At 40.5% G+C, this 26,561-nt stretch overlaps 1 protein-coding gene across 2 annotated transcripts; it reads right to left on the bottom strand.

Annotated features, from left to right (window-relative positions):
* Window positions 1-11,966: 11,966 nt before the first annotated feature.
* C1GALT1 (core 1 synthase, glycoprotein-N-acetylgalactosamine 3-beta-galactosyltransferase 1) lies at window positions 11,967-26,309 on the bottom strand. 2 transcript variants are annotated; one of them, XM_027910914.1, is made up of 4 exons: window positions 26,106-26,309; window positions 19,573-19,812; window positions 17,235-17,902; window positions 11,967-16,417 (listed from the first exon to the last, which is right to left on the bottom strand). In XM_027910914.1, exons 2-4 carry the CDS (start codon window positions 19,793-19,795, stop codon window positions 16,208-16,210), a joined length of 1,101 nt encoding a protein of 366 aa, XP_027766715.1. In that variant the 5' UTR covers window positions 19,796-19,812; window positions 26,106-26,309; the 3' UTR covers window positions 11,967-16,207. The 2 variants fall into 2 exon arrangements, with proteins under 2 accessions (XP_027766715.1, XP_027766721.1); XM_027910920.1 differs by lacking the exon at window positions 26,106-26,309 and adding an exon at window positions 25,314-25,404.
* Between the last annotated feature and the right edge of the window lie 252 nt (window positions 26,310-26,561).

The raw sequence follows: 26,561 nt of genomic DNA, 5'->3' as shown, positions 1-26,561 counted from the left end.
TCTAGAAATGACTGCTGTTGGAAGCCTTTAAAGCTGGAAGTTCATGTGTACTGAAGAAGAACTGACTGAGAAAAATCCAAAATAATTTGTTAACATGAATATATTACTACCACACTTTATTGCTTCTCAGAGTATGGTCTGCACATTAACCAGATTCCTATATGATGTATGTTATCTGCAACACCATAGCAATAACTTACGATCACACATACACACACCTTTTCCCTCCAAATTTACATTAACTTGTGCTAGTACATGTGGCAATAATGAGATTCTATTTTCAGGATTAAAATATCAAAAGTGTTTACACTTAGCTTTTATTGACAGAGGTCTCTTAGTCTCATGGAAACATAAAATATGCTCTAGTTTTAAACAAGAGTAAGTGGTTCCTGAAATACACAGCGTTTAGAGACATAAATAATTATTTCCATTAATCAGAGCTCTTCTTGGAATGCAAATAACACAGCTATAGGTAATTAGAGGTCTGGGGGGGGGTGTTCCATTATTATAGCACATTTGCATTAACATCAATATAATCTTTTCAATTATAAAGGTTAGACTCGCCTTTAGATTTACATTAAAACCAGGATTCTTCATGTCCTTTACACTTGTCAGAACACTTCAGTTTCTCAGGATTTCTGAGTTAAAAAAAAAAAAAAGAAGAGTTATTTAAATCTAATATATGATATTAAATTTAAAAATGGAAAAACACTGAAAGATGTATAGACTTATGTATAGACTTATATACTTTCTACTTTTAGCCATAATCCTATGTGAGCACCTTGCTAAAACTGAAAATGATGAACGTGATTAAAATGGAAAGCAATACCTGATAAAAAGTCAAGCATTGTTATTGTTTTTGTTTCTTCACAAACAAAAGACTAGAATCTATACAGGCAGTATGTTTAAATGATTCCTTGCACAATTTTTCCCTCCATGCAACCAAATGACAAGCATGTGCCTTGCAAAATGAACTTGTTTGCAGCAGATAGGATGCAAAAAATATTCTATAGAAATTCTATAGAAAGCTGTGCTTGAAGTGGAGTTTAAAATTTTTTTTTCCAAAACTCTGGCCTTGTTAAGTGAGTTTTAAATTCGAAAAGAAAAAACTGACAGCACCCCAGAAAACATCCTGTTCTTATTATACTTAGAGCTATTATAATGCTCACTCAGAAAACACCAGAGGGCACAATTAATTTCTGTGAGACATGGAACAGTAAAATTGAAAGATATCACTTTGTACTACGTGTACTATGATGATCCACTTCATTTTATACCTACCAGGAATATTTTACGTTTAGCTGAACCTGGAAACCACAATAAAAAAGCCCACTGGAATTGCAAGGAAGTCTAGGAATCTGCAGGTTCTTTCAAATCTGTTCTAATCTTCTGTGCCTGGGCAGTTGTTCTGGGGATGGGATTAGCTGTTGTGTTCAGCTGCAGATCTCCAGACAAGGACATACATCTGTCTAAGAAATACTGGGGATAATGAGTTTGGAAATAAATACAAAGATGTAAATTATGGGCTTGCAATATCTTTGATAATGTTTACTGAAAACCTTTCTGGTAAAGCTGACAAGCTTTAGTAAGTACAAATAGCATCTTTGTACAAAACATCTTTTGCTACTTAACAAGGTTTTTTAAAAAAAGCAGTTACTCTTTAACATGCTTACGAGGAATCTTCTTAATGCAGGTAAACCTGTGCTATAGAGAAGACCACTCCTTTATGTTCCACTTTCATGCAGAGTTGACTAAATCCTCTGTAGGAAAGAGGAAAAAGTGAAGGCTATAAAGCTACTTAAAAGTTGTATGCTGTTCAAATCAGATTATCTTGAAATTAGCATCCTTTTCTGTTCAGATCTTTCTGTGTATCCCCAAACTGCAAACTCTGAATATATGCTCTGATATTTAGCAAACCATGAAAAAGCACATAAGTCCGTGCTGAAAGGACCACTCTTCTCTAACGCAGCATCAGCAGTGACTGGCAGCATTGGCTCCTGTGTCCCTCACGCAGCTCTGCCTCCTCAAGGGTGTCATGGAGGCAATAAACCAGGAGAGGGCCCTGCTTGCCAAACGTCTATTGCTTTATTCCCGAGCAGTGTAAAATCATACCGCATCATTGCTGAGGGCATTACAGTTTCCACTGGCAAGCAAATCCTTTATTTATGTCAGAGGCAAATTTGAAAAGCCAGAATAGTTTAATCATTAAATCCTTACATCTTCTGCTAGACCACGCCAAATGGTATAAACTGTAAAAGCTAAAACAAGTGAATAACATAGACTTTTCTATAGAACTGATAACTGTAAGATGATTTTTTTTTTTTTGACATCCTTGATTCTAAGAGTTCAGAAAAAGTCCCAGAAAATTAACAGGAAAATAGTACCTTATCTGCTCATCATAGAACAGCAGCAGCTTTTCACTTTGAGAAACTGTACCAGTCTCTTGCTAGCAACTATCTAAATGAATTCCTCTTTTGCCTTAACCCAGTTCAGTCATTGTCTGTCCCTAGGGCTCATTCAGACTGTTTTAATAACACTGCCTCTGCATTGACAATCCTGTGGTCTGCACTCCTTTATTTCTTCTACAGCTACAGATTTCCTAAACTGACTGAAGGAATGCAACGTTTCCTGCACTGCAGTTTTGAGCATCCTTGGAAAACTGATTACCATGTTTCCTCATTTGGAAGTGGCTGTCAAACATATTCTTTGGAGAAAGAAAAATGCTACTGATAGCATGACTGATAGCAATACCTACATTTTGAAAGAAAAAATTTATGGACGATATAGATTTATTGCAGCATTCCTGCACTTTTCTTGCATGGTTTCTTTCTTAACTTTTTTGGTACCATCAGTACATACAGCACACCCTTCTCAAATCCTGCAAAGTACAGTTTAAAGCAAATTCTCACAGGTAACTTGATGAATTTTTTTATTTTTTTATTTTTTTAAAAAAAGCAAACCAAATAACTCCTTTTCCTCCATCCCTCAGTGAAAGGGCCAAAATCTTCATGGGCAGGTGTGTGTGCCGGGACACCTCAGTTCTACCTGCAAGTTAGAGCAACTTTTCTAAGTTCTCTTGGTAAGAGATGCTGTAGGTCCAGAACTGAGATCTTTGATATCCCTGTTACCTACTGTTATTCCTCCTGCTGCTACTTATCAATAATTATTTATAAGGATTTCACTCTCCTTGGGCTGACTCACCTGCTGGAAAGCGGTGCCATGGAAAGGGACCTGGGGGTTGAATGAGCCACCAATGCCCTGGCAGCCAGGAGGGCCAACTGTGCCCTGGGGGCATCAGGCAAAGCATCACCAGCCGGTCGAGGGAGGGAATTGTCCCACTTTGCTCTGCTCAAGCCTCATCCTGAGTACTTCATGCAGTTTTGGGCACCAAAATATTAAAATTACATTAAGCTACTAGAGAGCATCCAGAGGAGGGCCCCAAGGATGGTGAAGGGCCTTGAGGGGAAGCCATATGAGGAGTGGCTGAGGTCACTTGGACTGTTCACCCTGGAGGAGTCTGAAGGGAGACCTCATTGCAGTTACAGCACCCTCTGGAGAGGAAGTGGAGGGGCAGGCACTGATCTCTTTGCTCTCATGACCAGTGACAGGGCTTGAAGAAACAGCATGAAGTTGTGTCAGGGGAGGTTTAGGTTGGATATTAAAAAAAGGTCCTTCACCCAGAGGGTGGTTGGGCACTGAAATAGACTGCACAGGAAAGTGATCACACCACCAAGCCTGACAGAATTCAAGAAGCATTTGGATGATGATCTCAGGCACACAGTGTGACTCTTGGGGATGGTCCTGTGCAGGGCCAGGAGTTGGACTTGATGATCCTTGTGGTCCCTTCCAACTCAGCATATTCTGTGATTTTGTGGCATTTTACCTTCCTAGTTACAGAGCTTTTCCAGGTGCTGCTGAAGCTGATCTGTAGCAGAATAAGGTTTTGAAATCCCACAGGCAAATGTAAGCAGACATCTCAGCTACCATACATGATAGCTTGACAAAGAAATATAAATTATAAATTATATTTAGTTATTAAATTTTTTACTTCATACTGCCCTAAATAAAAGGTCTTTACTTCCAGAAGTATTATTATATCTTTTTGTAGGGACAGAATCAGATCTAAGCCTCAGGGATAAATAAAACCAGAATTTTGAGCCAAATTCTACTTAAGTGTGACTTTTATTTTTAACCAGGAATATGTAGAAATTAAGACAAATGGGTAAGGCTCTAAAAGGTAATTCATGGGCTTTATGTTTTGGCTTTCTAATGTATATAAGACCTATTTTAGAGCAATTTCTAAGACGAAAAGAGGAGAGTACATTGTCACACAGTCCCTGCTTTTAGCAGTTGTAACCTTCCTACATATGGACAGAGAGGGAGAAGGGAGACTTTTGCATTTTATTGGTTTGGCAAAAGGCATGGTTCTGGCGTGGTTGACCCTGGGACACAAAGAAAACCATTTCTTACTGTAAAAATAGTGGTTAATAAGTGCTTTGACAAGACTAAATCTGGCAAGCACAAGGCTCAACACGTGAGTAAGCCCCCCAAAAGAGTTTTGGATTAGCTTTAAAATAACTCAGCTAATCCCAGATGCTGCTGGGAGTTTTTTAGCTGGTGCTCTTCTCTCAGCAGCTTAAAGCTTTCAGAGCACTTAAAAAAACCTGCCAGAGCAGTAAATAAATGATAAGCAATTCACAAAAAGTCCCCAGGATGTGTCTGAGTATGTCCCCTCCCATAGCAGGGATGGGGAAGAGGGGCTGCAGGGGAGAGAAATGCTCAGCACCTGCAAAGCATCAATTCTGAGCAGGATTTCAGGGATTTTGTGGCCTGGTTGCTGCCTGCTGGCCCAGGGGTGTCTTGGCCTGGCTGAACACACAGGCCCGGGTGTGGAGAGCAGGGTAGAGAGCTGGGGACAGATTTTTCCATGCAAGGCAAATAGCTAGTAATTCTCCCGAATTACATTAATGACATAATTGGCAATTTCAGCTACTTCTTACTTCATTCAGGGCAACTCCCTAGTGCATCATGTTTTCTCAAAGGATAGCTTCTACAAGTCTTAACTACATTGCAAATTAATAGGTAAGATATATTTCCGCTGACCAGAGAGGCTGCATTTTCCAATTAATTAATGCATAATGAGATTCACATATAAAATCTGGGTTTGAAAATCAGTATTTTCATTGCAATGGCATCAGACTGCACACCACATAGTTGTGCAGATCATAAGTTACTTAAGACACAGGCTGCCAAAATACACAAGTCTCCGTAATAAGAAGAAAGTATAGTGATGAGGGTGGTGCTGGAGGCACCACTGAGCTCTGCCTGAAGGGAATAATTGTGTTTCAAGTTGAAATTTTTAATTCTTGTTACGGATGAACTGTAAATACAGTCAACCAAAAGTCACAGTACTCACTGGATATTCTAGAGCATACAGGTGAACTTGTGTGAGTGAAAACCATCCTTTGAGCAGAGTCGTTGAGAATTTAGCAGTCATATGTCAGGCTTTTTTGAGATTTTTGACACTCTCACTGTTGTGTTGGATTTTTTTACAGTTCATAAGCTGGTTGAAAATTTCCCTTTTAAGAAGAGAAAATCAGCCAACAAAAGTTCTCTTAAGTCTGGTCCTCAAGTCAAGCGTTACAGCACTTGTTGTGTCAGTAAGAAATGCTTAAATGATGCAGCTGCAGTACAAGGCCCCAAGGACCACGGTGTTATCCTGCAGTGCCACCACGAAGAAAACAACAAAATGCCTCTATAAAACAAACACCAAGACATCAAGAGCTTTTTACAAGTCATATTGCAGTAACAACTTCCAAAGCCCAGCTCAGCAGCAGTAGCTGCTCTTCATTCATCTCACAAATTACATGTTCTACTGGCCACTGTAGAGACTTCATGCTCCTTGGTCTTTTTGATAAATTCATAAGTTGTCTTACAACTGGTTTAACCTGGACATTGTGTAAACAGGATGTGCTGCAAACCAGATTCTGAGTATTGCAGGCCTAAGATATTTACACAAAGGCAGGAAAACAACTATAAAAAGGGCCTGTATGCACTATACCATACTATTAAAGCCAAAGAACAACATAGCCCATAATCACCCCTGCAGAACCCCCCCTTTATCTATAACCATTGCAATACTGCTGAATCTAGCAAATCAAGAAAAAATCTAACAATAAATAAACAAATAAAAAGCAAAGGGCTCCAGAGCTCATGAGCTGGTGTGCAAGAGGTGCAGGAGGTCTGAGACAGGAATAAAGATTTCAGTTTCCGCTTTTGGATTGTGCCTCTACAGCACGACTCCTTCTGGATACACCCTGGGACACAGGCTGAACCTACCACTCCAGTTAGCTCAAACTAGCAGTGCTCCAACACACCTGTTTTCTGTAAAGCCTTCTCATGTTACAGCCCTGAGAACAAGACTTCATTCTGGGAACATCATTTCACTGAACTCTTTTTCTTGTTTGTTTTTAATTGGTTTACTTTGCACAGGGAAATATTTTTACTTCTATGTATCTTAGACTGTTTTCCATAGCATCCTGTTATGTAATGGGAGCCCAATCCAGCAGTGCCTGTTCATCAGCTACACACAGCTACAATGGGAGAGAGCAGAATTAATATCAGATCCAGAAGTTATTTGAAATATAAAACTCATTCCAACAGTCATATCAGGATTATTCTTACTCTCAGGTGTATGTTGACTTTTCACACCTAATGACATTCTAGTCACACACATCTTGGCCTGCAACTCCTTGGTCTCTCAGCTTCCTCACGAGGGAAGTGGAAGGGCAGGCACTGATCTCTTCTCTGTTGTGACCAGTGACAGGTCCTGAGGGAATGGCCTGAAGCTGTGTCAGGGGAGGTTTACGTTCTCTACCCAGAGGGTGGTTCAGCATTGGAATAGGTTCCTCAGGGAAGTGGTCACAGCACCAAGCCTACCAGAGTTCAAGAAGCATTTGGACAATACTCTCAAGCAGCACAGGCCCCATTTTATTACTTCCAAGCAGGAAAAAAACACATTTTTGATCTGTTCTCACATTGCCTATGATTGTTTTTTATGGCATTTTTAACAGCAGCTACATCCCTAGCAGCTATCAGACCTTAGGGGCTTCTGTAATGTAAAAGGGAACTGTGGCAACACCAGGGTTAACCTTTTAGCTGTGCACACCAAGGAAGCATGATCTCATTGTTCAGCAAGCAATAGGAATGATGACTGCACAGCAACAGAGCGAGAAGGGGACCCTCACTGCCATAAACTCCAGTATGCATTAACCAGGATACAACACTGGAAGGAGGGCAAGCTCATCCTGTAGTTAGTCACACAATCTAGCAGAACAGTTCCCTTCCCACATGACAGAAACAGCACTGAGGCAAAAGATTAAACTATCTTCTATAAAATGGGACAGAAAAGAGATATTTTGTGTAGTACTACTCAGAATGATGCACAGAACTTTCACAATACCACCGTTCCTCTGGAAGGAAAGGGAGAACATGAAGAGGCATGAAGGGCGAGATGGGCACCACCCAGCCCTGCTGATGGCCAGGCAAGGGCTCTCTGGGCTGCAGAAGGGAGCAGCAGGGACCAACAGGACACAGAGGAGCTGAAGGTAAAACATGCAGGTGCAAAACATCTCCCTGCAAAGCTGACATTTTTAGGATTATATGATAATTCAGGTAGGAAGAGATCACAGAAGTCATCCGGTCCACCCAGGATTCCCACTCAGAGTCAGCTACAAGGTCAGATTGTAGACTCAAGGCTCTACACTCCTGCATACCACCAAATATCCTAGGAAAAGTGAGCCTCATCCTCAGACTTAACCCTCTTGAAGAATCCAGAGCTCCTGAAGACAGTCAGAGGGAAAAGTCTGGCAGATATTAAATACAGAACATGTTGACTGGCAGCAGGAAGTACAAAGCACTGCAGCCGAACACAGCGAACGCGTGAAACCTTGATGAGGTGCTCCTGCTGAAACATTGTGCAGGTCAGTGATCCAGGTAGTAGCACATTATGAAAGTGTAAAATCAAAAGGGATTGTCCTCTCTTCAGTCATGTTAGAGTCTCTCTACTACTGACTCATTATTAGCATGGGACATTCCCATTCTTCATAACAGCATTTTCTTACCTTATGCTCATCTTAGAGGATGCAATTATATATTAAAAAGTCAAAGGACAAGGTGGTCAAGCTGAATATATGTAATTAACTTTGCCTAACTGCAAAAGCCAGAGGACCAACTAACATTTTTGGTTCATTTATATGCCACAATAGCTTTCTCAGTCTCTCCTGGGCCCGGACATATAGCCCACAAATATGTTCGGCTAATAGGACACAGCAGCAAATATGTCCTTTTTCTGAGCGTGCTTTCAAACATCTGTAATAGTTCCCTCATTTTACAGTGATGTCAGGAATAAAATTCCTAGATGCCACATGTAAGAGTAACTCATGGGCCCTACACTTCTCTGAGGCTCACAGAGACCAAGCATTCAGGGTGGCAAGTTGCCACCAGTACATATGGATATTTTTAAAAGCCCTGCTTTTTTTATACCCATAAAATCTACAACTCTGATTCACGAAAAAACCACAAACATGCAGCAATATTGAAACTCTTTGCTGCAGAACTGATCAGTGTGACAAAGACTAGATTCAACCAGAGAGCCACTACACATCTGTAAGGTACTGGTTCTCAGTTGGTATTGCTAAAAGTTCCTTGAACAGGAAGTGCTGGCCAATGCATGGACTGGGAATTTTCTGCAACTACAATAGGTTTGTATGAAATAATAACGGGTCTGTGAATCTAACTTACTCTCCTGAAGAAAGTATTAGTAGTTTTACAGTTACTAAAATGAGACCCAAATGTACTTTTGTGTGGCTTTAAAGAAAGAAGATACAGCTGATGCATGAGACCTCTTCCACTGGAAACAGTGTGAATTTGTGGACATTCAGATCTAAGTTTGTGAAGACAACTTCTATGTTTGATAGGACAACTTCTGCATTTAGAAATCACAAGGCTTAGCTAAAATGAAACATAGCCAATGCCTTTTGGAAATATTTACTTGAATCAGTCTGAACAAGGTTTATGAAATGCAGCTTTGCAAGCTGACAAAGATAAAGCACATAAAGCTCAAGCCAGTTGACAGGGAAATAGTTTAAAAGCAGGATGCTGTTGATTAGACTGACAAATGATGTTCTAATCTGGGTAAACAGACACCGCCTATTCTCTGCTACAAAACGTGGTAGCATTGACAAGTAGGAACAAAAGCTTCCTTGTTCCCATGGAAGCACTGCCAGCTTCTGAACAGGAGAGTTTGCTTTTCTAAACCGTGTTTGAATATTTGGTTTAGACTTGATTACCCTACCTTGTCCTTGAAACACTGACCATATTTCGCTAGGATTTCAGCAGAACCTACAGTGGAATATGTGAAGCCTGCTGCTTCCAATTGTAAGTGTTCAAATGCTGGTGAAGCACTCTTCTGTGCTGGGAAGAATTCAGATCCTTAGGTGTGATTTTCATATGATTTGTGATTAATCCCTGCAAACTGCTCACCTGAGCTACAAATGTAGGACAGATATGGCCTCCAGTTTACAGCCACATCCTCCACTTGAGAGAGAAAAGTCAGAGAACAGACATTTAACAGTACTCCCATATTTAGTGTAACTTGATTAATAAAACATTCAGTAAAAAAAATTCAAGACGTATCTATTTCCTTTGATTTCTACCAAGTACTCAAGATTTGGCCCTAAGTTAACATTTGTCTTAAATGTTAGGCTCCATCTCCAGGGGCAGGGAGCAGGAAGACAGTACTTAAGAGCATGACATTTGGGTGATTCCCAGTTAAGAATTCATGTAGGACAGTGAAAGAAAAACAAAACCAAAAAAAATTAGTAGTCCGAGGTTTTAGAGCTGCAGATACTAATGCACATTAATATCTAAGTCTTTTTGATCAGTTCTTAGACAGAGGAAGAAGAGTGAAAACCTTGGCTACCTGAGACCATGCAGGATCCAGCAGCTGTTGGTGAACACCAAAAACTCAGGATGGAACTAGGAAACAGAAGCACCAGGAGGCTGATCTGGTTCTTCAGGTGATTGAAGCTATTGACCAAGCTCCTTTCCTTGCAGTCAATTAGGATTTTATCCTAAGAGCAGAAAAGAATCAGAAGGCAAGGCATGGCTGGAAGGCAGGTTAGAAACTCAAAGAAGCAAGCCAGCCTTTTTGGCTTTAAGATGCCAAAGTGATGGCTACACACACACACAAACACAAACCAGTTTGATTTTGTACAACTCAGGAATAGTACTGCAAACTTGTGTACCTACTCATGTAAAGTTTTAGAGTTTAAATTAAAGGAAATAACCAAGCTGCTCACATCAACTTCTTCTTTAACAACCATTACTGTGAAACACCCATCTCTGAATGATAAAACCTGGTTCCAACTCTTGCTTTGGAAATGATCAGCTTTAGGCTGACTTTAAAACCTGCTGCAAGTCAGTAAGTTTACTGAAGGCATCGTACCATCTCACGTACAGACCTGCAGAGCTGCCGCCACTCGGGAGCGTGAACGTGACAGTGCTCCAGCTGGTACCACATACTCCTCAGAAGGCACTTTGCAGAGCAAAACAAGTCTGTGTTAAATTTATGTGTGGAACAATGGAAGTGTTCACTGCAGGGCTCTGATTTTCTCACTCCTCATATAGTAGTCAGAATAAGCCCCTCATCACCAAATTTCTGGAACTCAAAGAAGGGCCTCATGAAGGTGAAACTTTCAGAACGGAAGAAAGGCTGCTAAACATTCTGCAGCGAGAGCCAGAATGAACAATACACAGGCTTATCTTCCTTGCAGCTTAGAACAAACTTAGCAGTTCCTGGGTGTAAGATGTTTACTTAAATCACCTTTTAGTTGGCACTAGTGCACAGGGAAGAACTCTAGGAAAATCCCCTTGAGCCAGTTAAGCTTTCTGTAAATGAGCTGGTGACAAGAGCTCACTTTTAAAGATATTTCACTGTGTCTACAACTTGTGGTAATCAAATAGGTGGCATCTATACATACTAATATAACAAAAAAAGCAAATCCACACTTGCAGAACACTTTTTGTCCCGAGTAGCAGCTATAGCCTTTGCTCTGCCCTGCAATGCGCTGGGTGTAGTTTGATCCTGAGAGTTTGAAAGTTACAGCAGCACCACATAAAAACATAACCTGTGCCTGAAAGTCAAGAGGCACTTTTATCCTCTGTTCAGCTGGCTCTTGTTCCTTAGCTGAAATATCCCAGCTTTTGAGCTCAGTTTAATTGGTTGTCACCAATTTCCTGCACTTTGAAATGAAACAGCTAATTAATTCGGGTTAATAGTATTAGCAGGGTCTATTGCAGTGCTTAAGGTAACAACACGCAGCTGTACTGTGCTTGCACCTACACCTTATCCAACAACCAGCATTCTGGACGTCAAGACACCTCTCATCTGCCAAAGTGTGATACTCTTTACTGCTGAATACTATTCTGCATGAACATCTAGGTTAGAAAGCACAACATTTAAATCTTATTAGGTTCGGGGTTTTTTTCAGAAATAAGAGGATCACTGAAAGAATAAATCATTTGAAAAAGAAAAAGGTGATTAATTTTGAACAGTTTTGCTTTATTTTTGAGGTATCAGCTGTAGTCAGTTCACTCAGGACTCTGTAATAACATGGAGGCACTGAAAAATCAGGACAATGCAGAAACAACTGCCTGCTTATGTGACTCCGGTACTAGCACTTGAAAAACACTTATTTAACACTTAAAAAAATTACTATCTTTGCTTTGCTATTTGTTAATAGCATAAATACAGAATTACAGAATCATAGCAAATGTGAGAATCGTTTTTAATTTTGTGTACCCACCCAAAAAAAAAGTAAGAATGTTTTCATTAGGCTCAACTGTGCTGCTATACCACACAGCTAGCATGCAGGAGGGGCAAATGAAGACAGACATGAACTGTGTATGAGATAACTTATTTTATTTATTCAATTCTCAACTTAATTTTGATGCTAAAAATTGGTCAAAGGCACTTCAAAGAAGGTATTTAAGAAACAAATCCTTATGGTGATCATTCCAGACAAGTCACCAACTTGCATCTACCATTAGGAACACGACTACCTATAACTGCAAAGTGAAACATTCACAGGTTTTAAGTGGAGAATACTGTCCCGCAGCAAGATTCAATTCTTTTAGACTATTAATAACATTTGTGGAGTATTTTAAATACAGTATGGTAAAACAAAGCAAATTACACTTTTGGAGTTCCACAGACAATTTTTTGACAGAAAAAGGACAAAACTGCCTTTCCCAGTGGTCCTGTATTGAGAAATCCATTTTCATCTGTGCGTGCACTATCAGTATCAGTAACAGGTACAGCAGAGAAATAACCCACACTCTTCTGTCACACAAAGGCAAAACACCCTGCTCAGATAACTGTTTGTAAGAGCTACTCTGTCAGCTACTCACTGAAATTTATAATTCTGAAAGCAGAACAGAACAAATGGCAACATGTGAAGAAAAAGCAATTTTTAATATACACCTCCCACCAAAGCAAAACAAAGTTTGTTTTGGTGGCAAAGGCAAAAGGTACTGGGAAAAGAGCTTCCACAAAAAGAGAGAAGGCGTTAACATCAACAGTGTATAACCTCTTAAATAAGACCAATGCAGACCGCAAAAATGAATTGGGAGTGAAAGAAGATTAAAATTGGCCTTTTTCTGCAAATGAAGATCAATATTCTCCTCTGATTAAGAACAGCGATGAGGAGGTAACTGGTTGGCATTCTTTATCTTTCGGAACTAAAAAGCACTTAATACAAGGTTAAAATATTACTCTGTCACACTATGGGGCATTCCCACATCCACCGCCTAGTAATTTCAAAACAGTTCAAAAATTTTAAATGGATCATTTAAATCACTACAGTGCCAACAGAAGCTTTCAGGTTTTATAAAATCAAGAAACCTCTTTCAGAAACAAAACCACAGAGCAATAACCTGCATGGCCTAAGAGAGCCGATGTTGCTGTGCTTCAGAAAGTCTCTCCCCCTGAAATATAGCCTTCCTTGGGCTGCAAAAATGCTCAACCTCAATAAATACTTTCTCAAATCACAAAGATCTGAGAGTGGAATAACAAAATATTAATAGTAGCATAGTATTGTACGTGAAAATTATACTAACTGTACACATTCCAATCTTGTCTACAGAGGCTTCTGAAGGCTGTGAGATACAAACCAATTGTTCCAGAGGTATCAGCTCATGGTTATGGCAATAAAATTCAACAGAGAACAACAGGCTTCTGTTACGATCACAGAATGTAAAACCTGATACTTTTCTACCTTGTTTGGAAAGAAACAAAATTCTTTGCAGTGCTGTTAGAAAGGCAAAAGAAACAGATTCAGAGGCCTATGCACAAGGACACTTTAAAACAAAGTAAGAATAGATATTTTAAGAAAAGGCTACTCATTTCTCCAGACAGGACACCCACTTACCACAAGGCAGTATGTCCTTAGCCTTATTCCCTTCAGGAATGGAACTTGCCTCTTTATTTTTCCAGTCTGAGGTCCTGCATGTTTTGTGGAAAGGGACATTCCTGCCCTGCTCTGATAAACCTACAAGCCCCAGATGGGTAGCAGATAAGAATCAGAACTGCTACTGAGAAAAGGCTTCACCATGAGCTCAGCAGTGGCTGGTTTACCTTGCCACCTCAGCAAAGAACCTGCATGAAGCTCAAACATCCCACTACCTGCTTCCTCCTGTCCACCTGAGACTTATGCAGGATGAAACTGGAAAGCCAGAGTTGGGATAGTCAGAATAGAAAGGAATATGAAGAGAAAATGATGTTGTTTCATAAGGCAGCACAGGGCAAACATATGACAAAAATCTGCAGAAAATATGCAGGATTAGTTCTGCCTGTTGTGGTAGAAAATCTTTTAATCCCCATAGATGAACTGAGGAAGAAATCAGGAATAAAGGAACTGTACAGCAGTTCAGTAGCTCTTCTACATGGGCTGAATTTACAAAGAGATTAGATTGGGATCTTGATTTCATTTTATACCTTCCTTAAGCATTCTAAATATTTTAACTGCATGTTTGAACAATGCCAATGGACTTATCAACTCCATATGGATTTCACAATATGATTGGTTTGTGCTGCATATGGGATAAACATTTAGCTCACAAAGGGAAGACCCTCTCAGCATGGTAACATCCACTGTCCTCTGGACAAGCATCTGACTAGAGCAAACTGGAAAATTTTTCCTTTTTTAAACCAATGCAATTATAATTTTCTGGTAAAGTCAATTAACATAAAATAAAGCTCGTGTCCCTATCAGTACTTCAGAGGCAGTTCTGCTTAGAAAAGACCAACAGATTTAACCCTGCAAGAACTATTTGTTTAATGAATACTATATGAATTCAGCCTACATTCAGGCAGAGAAGATGTATGCAGCATTTCAACACCATGAGCTGTTTCAGCAATTACCATTGCTGCAGAGCAATGGTCAGAAAGAAAGTCATGACTTTAACCTTGGAAAACAGATAGAACCCCAATCTATACTAGAACTACCTTTGGAAAAAGAAAAAAATTCCAGTACTTTATGGTAACACCTTCTTCCAGGAACATCCTGAAGGACAGCAGTAGTAATTAAGGCTGTCTGCTACCAGTATGTGCCCTTTCCAAAACAATGACTGGAGGTAATTAGGTTATGTCCGAATTCATCAATATGATGAAGGTGAAAAGTAATAAAAACATGAAGAAACTTCTGTTCAAGTGTGGAATAAAGACATACTACATGTCACACTTAATCCCATCCCCCATACTGCTGTTCAATCAATTTGAAAAGGAGAAAAACAAAGTTTTATGTTAACTCTAAAACAAGGGTTTGGCCTCTGAAAAAAATTCTGTAATTAAAACATCTATTTTGTCCCACACCAAGAAAGTGTTTCTAGTTAAGAGGCAGAGATACTTATGAAGTAGTGGAGAAAGTTAATGCACTTTGAAAGATTCCTGCATTCAGGTTGGCTTACCTGAATAACTATATACTTCAGCTTCAGAAAGAGCAAAATAAGGATCATTTACCACTTTGTACTGAGAAAGCTTAAAAGAAGCAGATACAGAAGAAATTTTTTTAAGTGGAGAAAAAATGTTCAGAAAAGTGCAATTAAGTACTTCAGCCAAATAAACTGGCTTTGCTGCAGTTTTAGAAAGGACTTGTTTGTATCTGAAAAGTTTAATCTCTAAGTACAATTATGTGAAAATTAAGTGGAAACAAACTAATTATAATAGTGGCTGAAAACAGGTTGTTACAGTGACACTGTAACTTTGCTAAGATACTATTCTTTCTGGTTTACATAGAATGTGGGATGGAAGACAGACTTCTATTTCAAAAATCATCTACCTCATGTTGAGAAATCCTCAGATTAATTTTTATCTCCATTCAACCAACAGAATGAGTTAATAAGAGAAAAATAAAAGCCACAGGCAAATATGTAAGCAGCTTGCATCACCGCAGCAACTTAAACAACAGTAACTATTTCTAAGTTTCTCCTTAAAACCACAGTGATCCAACTTCGTATTTTTTTGTACAACAGAGGCTTAAAATTTTTAAAAGTAACTCATAGCATTGGATTCCATTTCTGAAACAACTCAGATTAATCTTGTGTTTGAATTTCTGCCTATTCATAATAACCAGTCAGTTGTTAAGGCAAAGCAGACTTGAGACTTAATATTGTGCCTCTCCCTTCTTATAGGGAAGATACCCAAAGTAACTTCAAGATGTTGGAAACACTGGAGAAAGCCATCATGAAGAGTATGACTGGGCAGCATCCAATTTCGAGTATTAAAACTGACTTAACAGAAAGGAAACACAGGAGAACAGAAAAAGGAAAAGAAATACTGTATGATTATCTGTGAACTCATCCACTATGTTTTTTATACAAATTCTTCCAGGCATTAGTGTAATAGAACAATCTCCTATTTCACAGCTTTAGGGCCCCAAATCTTTGTGAGCAGGGCTCCAAGGTCACACTCTCAAACAGTCAGAGCCAGCACCAGACTCTATTGAACACAGAGTGACAGGAATTACTGCCAACTTGATTTTTGAAATAAGAATTGCCAGGAGTAATTTCAGTCCACAACCTTCATGCACGAGTTTGAGGAGACTCTTACTCATTGTACTAGCTTCTTTTTGGTTTCTTCAAAGTCCAATTATCTCTCAGAATTCTTTTGCTTTAGCTTTTGATTATCCTCTAGTGCTTCATTTTTGCTTTGCTCTTCTGGATTCTTTGACAAATCAGGATTGTACCGATACAAATACCCATATGGACGAAGATGATAAATCAAATATTCCAAATGATACATAGTCACAGAATCAACATAGTGGAATGAAACTGCTAGATCGGAGCAGCATCCAGGACCCTGAAACACAAAACAAGGCAAAATAATCACAAAGAACAGCAAAGCATGCCCTGGACTACAGATCCAGGGAGAATTCAAAGACATACTTGATTTAATGATAGGAAATTCACTATCATCAGTTATATAAATACTTCAAAACTTAATGTTAGACAAACAAAATGTACCAGACATATCTGCCAAAGCATCTTTTCAAAATAAAGCTGACAAAGTCTTTTGCTTCTGCAATCAAGCCAGTGAAAAAACTAACTGCCTGCACTAACGTCAGAGGCTTTCTGCTTTTCCATACTTCATTTCTGATCTTGGTATTTAAAACCTACCCTACCAGGCAATGTTTATTCTTCTGCAGTCTTTTTAATGCAATTCACTTACATGTACATTTTAACAACCTCCAATAAAAAAGTGAGGGCAGGGCAGGTAGTGTAGTGCAGAGTTCAAGCTGGGTGGAGATGCCGGGAACACTTTGTGTGAGATATGGGGGAACACCAGAGAGCAGCAAGTTCGCAAGGACAATGCCAGTGGTTACACTTGACAAATGTGTCAAAAAGGCTTCACAATTTTTTGCTGTCCACAAAACACAGCAAAACAGCAATAATAGTTTAAGGTTCACTACCTCTTCTGGAACATTAACTCTTTAGCGTCAGCTTTAGTTGATTAGTGTATTTAACACATCTACACACGTTTATCAGAGGACACCACAAAAAAATCTTTGTTTCTAAATATATTGAGCTGCTATTAAAGTGCTAATTAACACATCACATGCTTGTACACATCATAGGATACACTTCACAAAATGAGTACCAGGCTCCTAAGGACTTACCTCTACAGCAGGATAGTAATTGTAATTCCAGTACCAGAATGTTTTTGGTAGATATCCTCTGATTAAGTGATGTTCTGGAACAAAGGGATGAAATGTTTCTCTACCACTTGTATCCCTAGAATCTCCTGCTTCCACATTAATGATCTCCATGCATTTTCCTAGTGCTAGATCTTCAATAGAGGAACTGTGAGAGCATTTGTTTGTTTTAAATGCAGCAACAAATCTCTTCAGAGCTTCTTTGCTCAGGACATATCCTGCTCCTCCACTCATGTAGCCCTGTTTCACGTAAGGCTTAAATCTTCTGCCAAAGTATATTGGTTGTTCTGGACTGTATTTTGAAAGAAGCCATCTCAAATTGTCCAATATAACATATGTATCATCATCTGCTTTCATAAACCAATCAGCATCATCAAAATAATGGTCATATACATATTGAAAAGCTTTAATAGTCTTCCAATACAGTTGGTCTCTGCCTTCTTTGGTTTCCAGGCCCACAGTTGGGAAGTCTTTATTTTCTTCTGAGCTCATAAAGAGTACTTTATTACAGCGTTGGGCCCAAGTGGCCTTAACATGCTTGGCTTTCTTTTCTAGATTTTGAGGTCCAGTCATGACCCAACACAGTATTTTCACCTTCTGATACAGTCCCTCTGCAATATTTTTATCCTCATCTAAAAAGAGGAAAGTTGTACAACAGTATTAGACTTGATTGCAAAACGAAATAGGAGCAATCTCCCCCCTAGATATTCTGTTTCCAGATCAGAAAAAACATGCAGACAGAAAAGAGCTTTTGATTCCAAATGTAACAGTTAATGAACTCAGTGTTACATTTCAGAAGGAAACGAGCAAGACTTAAAACCAAGACACCAAAATTCTTAAAGCTACTTCAACTTCACAGGATGAAGGAGAGCATAAGAGTCATATCAAAATGAGTATCTGCTCAGGGAAGTGTGGCTTTAGCAAACCTTGATTTCTATACAAAAGCTGTTCAGAAGCAACCTCTTTATGGTGTTGGAGGACTAATGAAAATTTAAAATATTTTTGCCATTCACAGTGAACACTACTTAATGATTACAACACAGAAAGGCCAAAAAGCTAATAAGCTTTTTTATATATATTCATGTTACCTAACAAAGCCTAATGAATATTTCTAAAACAGTAACATATTTTTCAAGAACAAAGCAGATGGTAAGCCAGAAATAATTTATTACCAAATAAAATCTTATTTGTAAAAAAAAAAACCCAAACAGGTTAAATAAGTTAGGATACTATGAAACTAGTATTACTGTTGTGCTAAAACGTTTTATTTGCAGACAGTCCAGCAGAATAAACAAAGTTATTTGAAGTGTGTAACATAACATTTTTTAAGCGTCCTCATTTTCACTTGATACATACAGAAAGATGTAAAAGAATATTTCATGGAGAGTGACATCTGCAAAACTAGTACCATAAAATATTCCTGCTTACACTTTATGCAACTACAGAACAGATTTCTTCCTAACAATGTTCTACAGTTACATGTGAAACACTCACAAACTCGTCTTGCAAAGTTCAGAGTTTAAATATGTTTAAATAACCAATCATTTACTAACATCTTCAGCATATGCATTACAGTGCGATTTTTCTCATCCAAACTAACCCTACTCAAAAACTATCTGTATTTAGGATTTAGAATGAACTCATTTAATGAGATATGTCAAATGTAAAAGTAGTCCTGAAGTATCTGAAGGGTCTACCTTCTCTGGGAAAATAAAAATAATCAGAGTGCAAGAGAATTTCTCTGTCTTTGACTGCAAACAGCAAAGTGTGCTTGGACTGCTGCATAATCAGCTTGGCAAGTCACATGCCCACAGTGACTCCCTCCGTCCTCCCTCCTGGCCCCAATACCCTGTTTTACTAATCATATCAAAAAGAGTTTCTTTTTTTATAGATTTACCTTAGAGGCTAGATCAAAAGTTAAAAGTGGTGCAAAATTAGTTCCTTATGGCTAAAAAGCAATTCAGCCACATCTGTAACGCCAGCAAATATATCTGCTTAGTAAAACTGTCATTTGATGTCAGTATTTCATTTGAGATGTTACTGCTACAAACAAGTCTGGATATAGAAGTTGGAAAAACAGTTGGAGTTGCAGGAAAAAAAAAATCACTACTGTAACAAAAATGTAAACAAAAAAGACAAGGTTCAGTAGAACCTCAAGAGAACAAAGTTATTTAGATACAACCTGAACATGGGGAAAGTAAAAGAAAATTATTCATACAAATTCTTGGCAGTGAAGAAAGCAACATTTTGCAGTGCATGAAAAGGGAGCACATTATCTCATTAGCCAGGTGTAACAAAATACCTTTATGCTGTCCAGCGTCTGCATTGAAATCCATTTGTCCTTGCAACTGATTGTTATCAATATCTGCTGAGTGTTGACCATGTGGATCGTTGTGAAGAACATGAGGCTGGATCTTAACTTGTTCTTCTAGTATAATGCTAAACAGAAGGTAGCAGATGAAAAATCCTATTGCTGATCCAAAAGTGAAGGTTAGAAGGTTCATCAAAGACTTAGAAGAGGCCATCTCCTGAAGGTAAGACACTGTAAAAAACAAATGAAAAATACACTAAGCTTAAAGCCACTTAACACGGAAATCAAATCCAAAACGGAAGAAACCAAGGACTAAATCTCTGAAAGCAGAGAAGTTTTAGCTCAGGAGTTCTAGCTCAGATTCAGCTCCCATGAGCTTGCACAGAAGTTTAAGCACAAGAGCAAATGCAAATATCCACGTAAAATTGTACCTCCATTGGTAAGTTTAGTGCAAAAGGCCTATCATATTTTCTTTATCTTAAAACTAGAAAGGACAGTAATAAATCACAGTAGTGGTTGTACATAAAAAACCCTACTCATTATATTTATACAACATTTATATAAGGATGTATACATTGAAGGGCAGTAGCTTTATAAAACTGTAATACAGGTCGACTTTTTTATTCTCTTCATCCCATGAAACTGCACTTTAAAATGCAATACCTAAATCTTCTATGAGCTAAAAGAAGATGATTAACAGCAATTTACAGGTCAAGATACAGTATGGTCATGAGGTGTTCTTAAAATTCTAGGAGTAAGTATATTACAGAATTCTGTAGCAGATGTCAATCACAAGTAGGTTTTGAAGATTATAAAAGCAAATCTACTCCCAAATTAGGGCAGTTTTCCTTACACTTTTAGGAAGTACTGACGATAGACTTTCAGAAGAAAGAGTAAGGTGACATCTGAATTTTCATACAGAAACAGCCATTTTTAAAATGAAGAGAAGAAAGTGCATCAGCCTTAAGACCTCTTTTACACTTCAAAAACTTGTATTCCAGTAATAAAAAAACCCCTTCATTTCAGCCACACTCTTGCTCCTCAAAAAATAAAGTATTTGAGTGACCATTTTTTATTAAACTAAATGAGCATCTACACCTGCATAAAGGGAGCTTTCTACATCCAAAACAAGTGTGAGTTTTAATATAATAAATATTTGAAAACAGATTTCAAGTTGTTGAGGCCTGAGGTTTTTTCATCTTTGCAAAGAGTGGAGATATTTTCTAATAACTCATGACTAAACTACAAAAACATTGACTGCTAAATATATACTGGATTCAAGCCAGAGCCTTACAAACAAGTCAGTGATGTTCCCTCCGTTAGGATCATTATTAACGACAGGGGGTAGAACCCAATTAAGTGTATTAGGGAGCCAAAAAAAGAAAATTAGGGAGTGTACAGGGCATCGATGAAAACCATCGATCAGAGCAGAGCTGCAGCCACCAAAACAACTCATTTAGCCTGCTCCCCACCTTCTCTCATTGGCTGTACAGACTATGGGAAACAGGCTGTCCCCAACCAAGCAAGAATCAATCACTGTGCAGCAACACGCACGCAGAAGTCCAGCTGTCTGTCTGTCCTTTCGCCCTCCTGAAGGAAAAGCAGAGAGGACGGAATGCAGGTGTGCATGTTGCTAGGTTGGCACGCTCAGAAATCCATCAGATTTACTGCACACGTGCAGATCAAGATCGTTTGAGAGTGAAGCAGCTCTAATGTGATAATGTTTTTCTTTCTGCACTGCTAAGAAAAGGAAATAAAACTGAAAATACAGCTTGAAGCACAAAATAAAAATCAAGAATTGTAAAGGCTGTATAAAATTCACATGATTATAACTGTGGTTGATAAGGAGCTGTGAAAGCACATTATACAATTTTTTAATTGCATATTGCCTTGCCTCACTTTAGTGCTACATCTTGGTAGAGATAAATGATTGCCTTTAGACAGCACATCTCAAACTATAAAATTGACTGTATAATCATTTCTGACCCAGGCCTTGAAAAAATTACTTGGTTTCCAGCTTTATTCTTTTATGCTGCTAAATTGAGGAGAAAACATGAGGATTTTGAGCAGCCTTTGAGAATGCAAAGGATCCATTGTAATAAAATTATTATTTTTTTTTGTTTTACTTTCCACAAAGTCCCCTCAAAATTTGCAATACACAAAGGGGAATGGCCACAATAAAACAGTGCATTCCTTCAGCATATTAAAAGGGGAAAAAAATAAAAATGCATGCATGCACACAGTGTAGCTACAGCACCTTCTCTGTTGTTCTACTTTTCAATATTAGGTGTCTCTGCCATACAATTTCACTTATCTGCTCTAACAGCTCTTAAAATTACTCTTGTTTGGAGAGAAAAAAAGGAAAATAACTGCAGCTTATTAAACTATGGAATTAAGTTAAATTGGATACTTTAGAAAAAAATTAAATGTATTAGAAATGCTAAAAAATAAAACTGCATTTATCACATTGGATACTCTGTCAATCAGAAGCTGATTTGGCAGTACTTCACATACAAAGAGGATTTCTCAGAGTAGGTAGATAGCTATGCTTCATATTTGATGTGAAATGTCTCTAGTTACAGTTTTCAATCTAAAATAATCTGCTTATCATTCTATCAATTTTACACCAACAGACTGGATCACTACAAATGTGTGTGGGTGTGTATCCATATGTTTGTAAACTCCAACAGTAAACTGGACAGAAATCTTGATTTTTTTATATTATCTTGATATTTAACATAAATAGAGTCTTTAATGTGACAGCAAAAATAACTGAATATTACAGCATTACACTATGACCAGAAAATGTCTGAAAGGAAGGTCAGTTGTTGTTATGATAAGCATCCCCACTCAGACTCTTTGTTGATATTCTTTTCAACACAGGGATTTATTCAGAGGCAAGACAGGCAAAACATTTAAGGCCAGGTTGGACAAGGTTTTAAGCAAACTGATCTAATGAAAGATATCCCTGCTCCTGGAAAGGGGTTGGAAAAGTCTTTAAAGGACCCTTCCAGCCCAAACCATTCTGTGGTACTACGACTCTGGCATTCAAAGGTAAGTGCAAACCCTATCACGTCACTGGAAGATCACCATTTTTATTTGTATTTCTATTTTTACTTGAGTTTAAAAAAGCCACTACTTAAAAAACCACCAATAACAAAAGCATAGGTTTGAATTTAATTTATGCTCCACTGCTCTATCATGGCAGCTCAAATATAGATATTTAGATATTCATGTAAGTAGCCCTATTCATATCAATCAGACCAACAAATGTTTTCAAATTCTGCCACAATATAAGAGTAATTTTAGATTTGGCTCCAAATTTAAGTTTTGTGAGCAATGATTTCTACATCTTCAAGCTTACAGAAAAACTAATTTTTCTGTGTTAGGGGGCTGCTGAACCCAGCAGCCCACTGGAGACAAGGCTGCTGCAGCTCCATGTCCCCAGATCCAGCCAGGCTGAGGATGTATTACCATAGTTATGCATGCAAAGAAGGATATACACATGGCTGACCACCCAGATCAACACAGCTAAAAGAGGTGCTCATGCAAACACAAACATGGTCTGGCCTTATGCTGCTCCTCTCCTTAGCTGATCGGTACAAAAGTTTGTTAGTGGGGAATACACACACATGTACAATGTGGATACCTTCAGTAACTGGTTTCAAACCCTCAATCCATTCAGGAACCAACTCTAGATCCTCAGTGTCCCCAGAGTCCTACTCTGTTGTCAAATTGAAGATTCTCTGATCTTACTAGAATCTGTCCCACACTTTCAGCTGCCTCAAAACGTGGCTCCCGAGCCTCACTCACTCCAGTGTCTCCAATTGTTGGCACACCAGACACAGGTCCCTACTACTCTGCTACTTACTGTGTGTCTCAAATTGCTGCCACTCATAGCTCAGTATGCACACATAAACGAAGCACAGAGTCCTCTTGTCCAGGAAAACAGTTGGAAGTACAGCTTAATGAGCAAAGAGGACAGGCAGGGCACAGTCAAACATAGTGACCAGCCACTTGTTTCCAACTGACCAGGCCTTTTATCTTATCCTTTTATTTTCCTATACTTGTTTCCTTCCTTTAGGCCCACCCTTGAGCACCCCATAAATTCTGTATAGTCACAAGATACTTTTTTCCTTAATCCCCTAATGTGTCCCTTATTTTCTAGGCAGTTAGCCCCCTCCATCTTGTGAGCTGCTTCAGAGAGCCTTCCTGGAGACTCCTCTTGCTGCATGTCACACCTAGGCAGTGGGGCTGGTGGTTCTCCAGTGACAGAATGGAGAAGGGCTGCTGTCTCTGATGAGACTGAAACCCTCCTATTCCTCCTGTGCCTCTGTGCAGTCCTGGTGACAAACTTTGTAACATATCAATTTAAATTACTGTTCTCACTCTGCAACAGTATGTTAAGGTCACCTTCCCAAACCAATGGAAACATAGGGAATACCTATGATACTGGAGCTTGCCCCATTCCAAAACGCTCAAAAAGAAATAACTCAACCACCTTTAAAATTAATACTTTCACACAATCTTCAAACCATGTAACTTTCTGAACTTGTTTAAAGGGGAAATGCATTCAACAAAAAAAACCCCAACCAATTAAAAAAAAAAAAAAAAATCAACAACACAAACCCAAAACAAAAATAACCACAACCAACCACCCAACCATTAAATCTGGGATTTTGAAACTTACAGAATGCAAAACATAACTCTAATTTTACACATATTTATCCCAGTATTATTTAAGATTTGATGAATCAACAATGTGAAATGTGGTTAAAACCATATACATGGCTCTTTCTTGTATCCCTTACTTAGGAAATGAGGGGGAAGCTCTGAGGCCCCAGGATGAAATAGGGCCTAAATATCCTCTGAGAGCTGCATAAATAGCAATGAAATTGATATCTACTACCATATCCTTAACAGTCAAGCAACATATCAGAATAATTTAAGTCAAAATGGAGAAAAAAACTTAGTTAGCTGTGCAATGCACGAGAAAGGTCTTTTGCTAAGTAACATTTATTGCTAGGTGCTTTATATATTCATACGCTTCTAAAATGAAACCATACGTAGAAATTGTACATAAAGTTGCCTGCATCAAGGATTAATGTGAGCTGCTGCAGTTTCCCATCAACTAAGCATAGATTATAATTTTCCACTAAAAAAGGGAAAAATCTAATGCTATGAGCATTTCTTTGGAGAAAAACTCTTCCCATCAAAAAAAAAAAAAAATACTGCTCTTTCTACCAAAAAATATAAACCAAGTATACAACTGCACTGAAACCAGACGTGTACCAATACACAGCACAGGTGTGCGGGAAGGAAGATTGGGTAACCTCCTTCCTCATTCCAAAAGCTAACACCCTCCCTCGGCAACAAGTGCCCGTGCCCGCGGCTTCCCACACCTCTCCCAGCCCAGCCTTCGCCAAGACCGTCGGCCCAGGAAGTGCCCCTGCACAGGCACCTCGCTCCCTGCGCTGGGCTCCGCGGCACCGGCGCTGTTCCCAGGAGACCCCTCCTGAGGCGCCCCTCCTTTCCCGGCGGGCGGCCGGGCACCTGCTGTCCCCGCACCCGCGGGTTCCCTGCTCTCCCGGCTCCCGCGGGCCGCACTCTCCCGTCCCATCCCCAAAAGGAGGAGGCCCCTCCCGCGGCTCCTTCCGCGTCCCCCCGCGGGCGGGGCGCTGCCCCCGCGGCCGGGCCGGGCCCGGCGCGCCCTCGGCCCGCTCCCTGCTCACCTCGCAGGCCGGCGGGGCCCCGCGAGCGATCAGCCGCGCGGCGCCGCGCGGGAACCCACCGGTCGCGCGCAGGGCAGGAGACCGAGCGCGGGCGCGCCGCGGGACCCGCCGGACCCTCTGCCCCGCGGTGCCGGTGGTGCCGGTGCCTCCGCTGCCTCCAGCCCCATCCCGCGGCCGCCCCGCTCCGCGCTGCCCTGCGGGCCCGCCCCCGGGGCGGGCGGAGGAGCGGCACCGCTCCGCCCCACCGCCCGCTCCTTGGGCGGAGAACGCCCGGGAGGCGTGGCCGGCCCGGCACGCGCGCCTTTAACCCTTTTCCCGCCGCGGCAGCTGCGCCGCGTGGCAGTGTGTGTGTTCCTCCCGCGACCGCCGAGTCCTTCCTTCCTTCGCTCCCTCCGCGGGGACAGGACGGGAATCCGCCCGTTCTTCCCGCCCTGCTCGTCCGCCGGCAGCGCAGTCACGTCGTCGGGCCAGGCCGCGAGTAGCACCGGCGCTTCCCGCGCGGGGAGGCCCCGGCGCGGCCGCGGCGATGGGCGAGGGCGGGTGCCCCTGGTCGGGGCCGGAGCGGGAGAGCGGCTCGGCTGCCGCGCTCCGCGGCTCGGTCAGGACTTCGAGGGGTGCGGGGAAAAAACGCGCCAGGGGGAAGGGGAGGGTACGGGAGGAACGGGGGAGCGCAGAGCGACCCCAGGGCGCCCAGGGGGTCGGTGAGCGGCGCGGCGCTCCAGCAGTGCATCCCCGGCACGGTCGGCGGGGAAATGCCCCGGGCATTGTCCGCCCGCCCTTCCACCGCGTTACCTTGCTCTCGCCTGCCTGGGAGCGGCTGTGCTGGGCGCTCAGGCTGGGCTGCGGAGCTCAGCTGCGCTCCAACCCCTCATTCCCTCACTTCAGCCGGTCTGGAGCTGCTGCTCTTCCAAAATACCATTAGGCAACTGCAAGGGGTGTTGCTAGGATACCGAGCCCTCTGCAGTCGCTCCTTATCTCCCTGTGCTAACGCTGCCTACCTTTCCAACAGTTCTGACGTTTATCTCTCGGTGTCTTTCCGTAAGAAAAATCTCTTAAATAAGGGGGATTTCAGATTTAAAACGTGTTTTTCATTACAATGTAGCCGAAGGATAGAATTTTGCAAACTATGGGTAATGGATCTCTATAGTTTATAGGGAGAGTATTTGTGTTGTGGTTTGTTTTGGGGTTTGGTTGTTGGGTTTTTTTTCAGGGGGGGCGTTTAAGTACTGGGTGCAGGTACGTGCAAAC

Source organism: Empidonax traillii, unplaced genomic scaffold (assembly GCF_003031625.1).
Source record: "Empidonax traillii isolate 1590-97213 ecotype Southwest subspecies unplaced genomic scaffold, ASM303162v1 scaffold30:size3273891, whole genome shotgun sequence".
Classification (NCBI taxonomy): Eukaryota; Metazoa; Chordata; class Aves; order Passeriformes; family Tyrannidae; genus Empidonax; species Empidonax traillii.
This window is presented reverse-complemented; position numbering and strand designations above follow the sequence as displayed.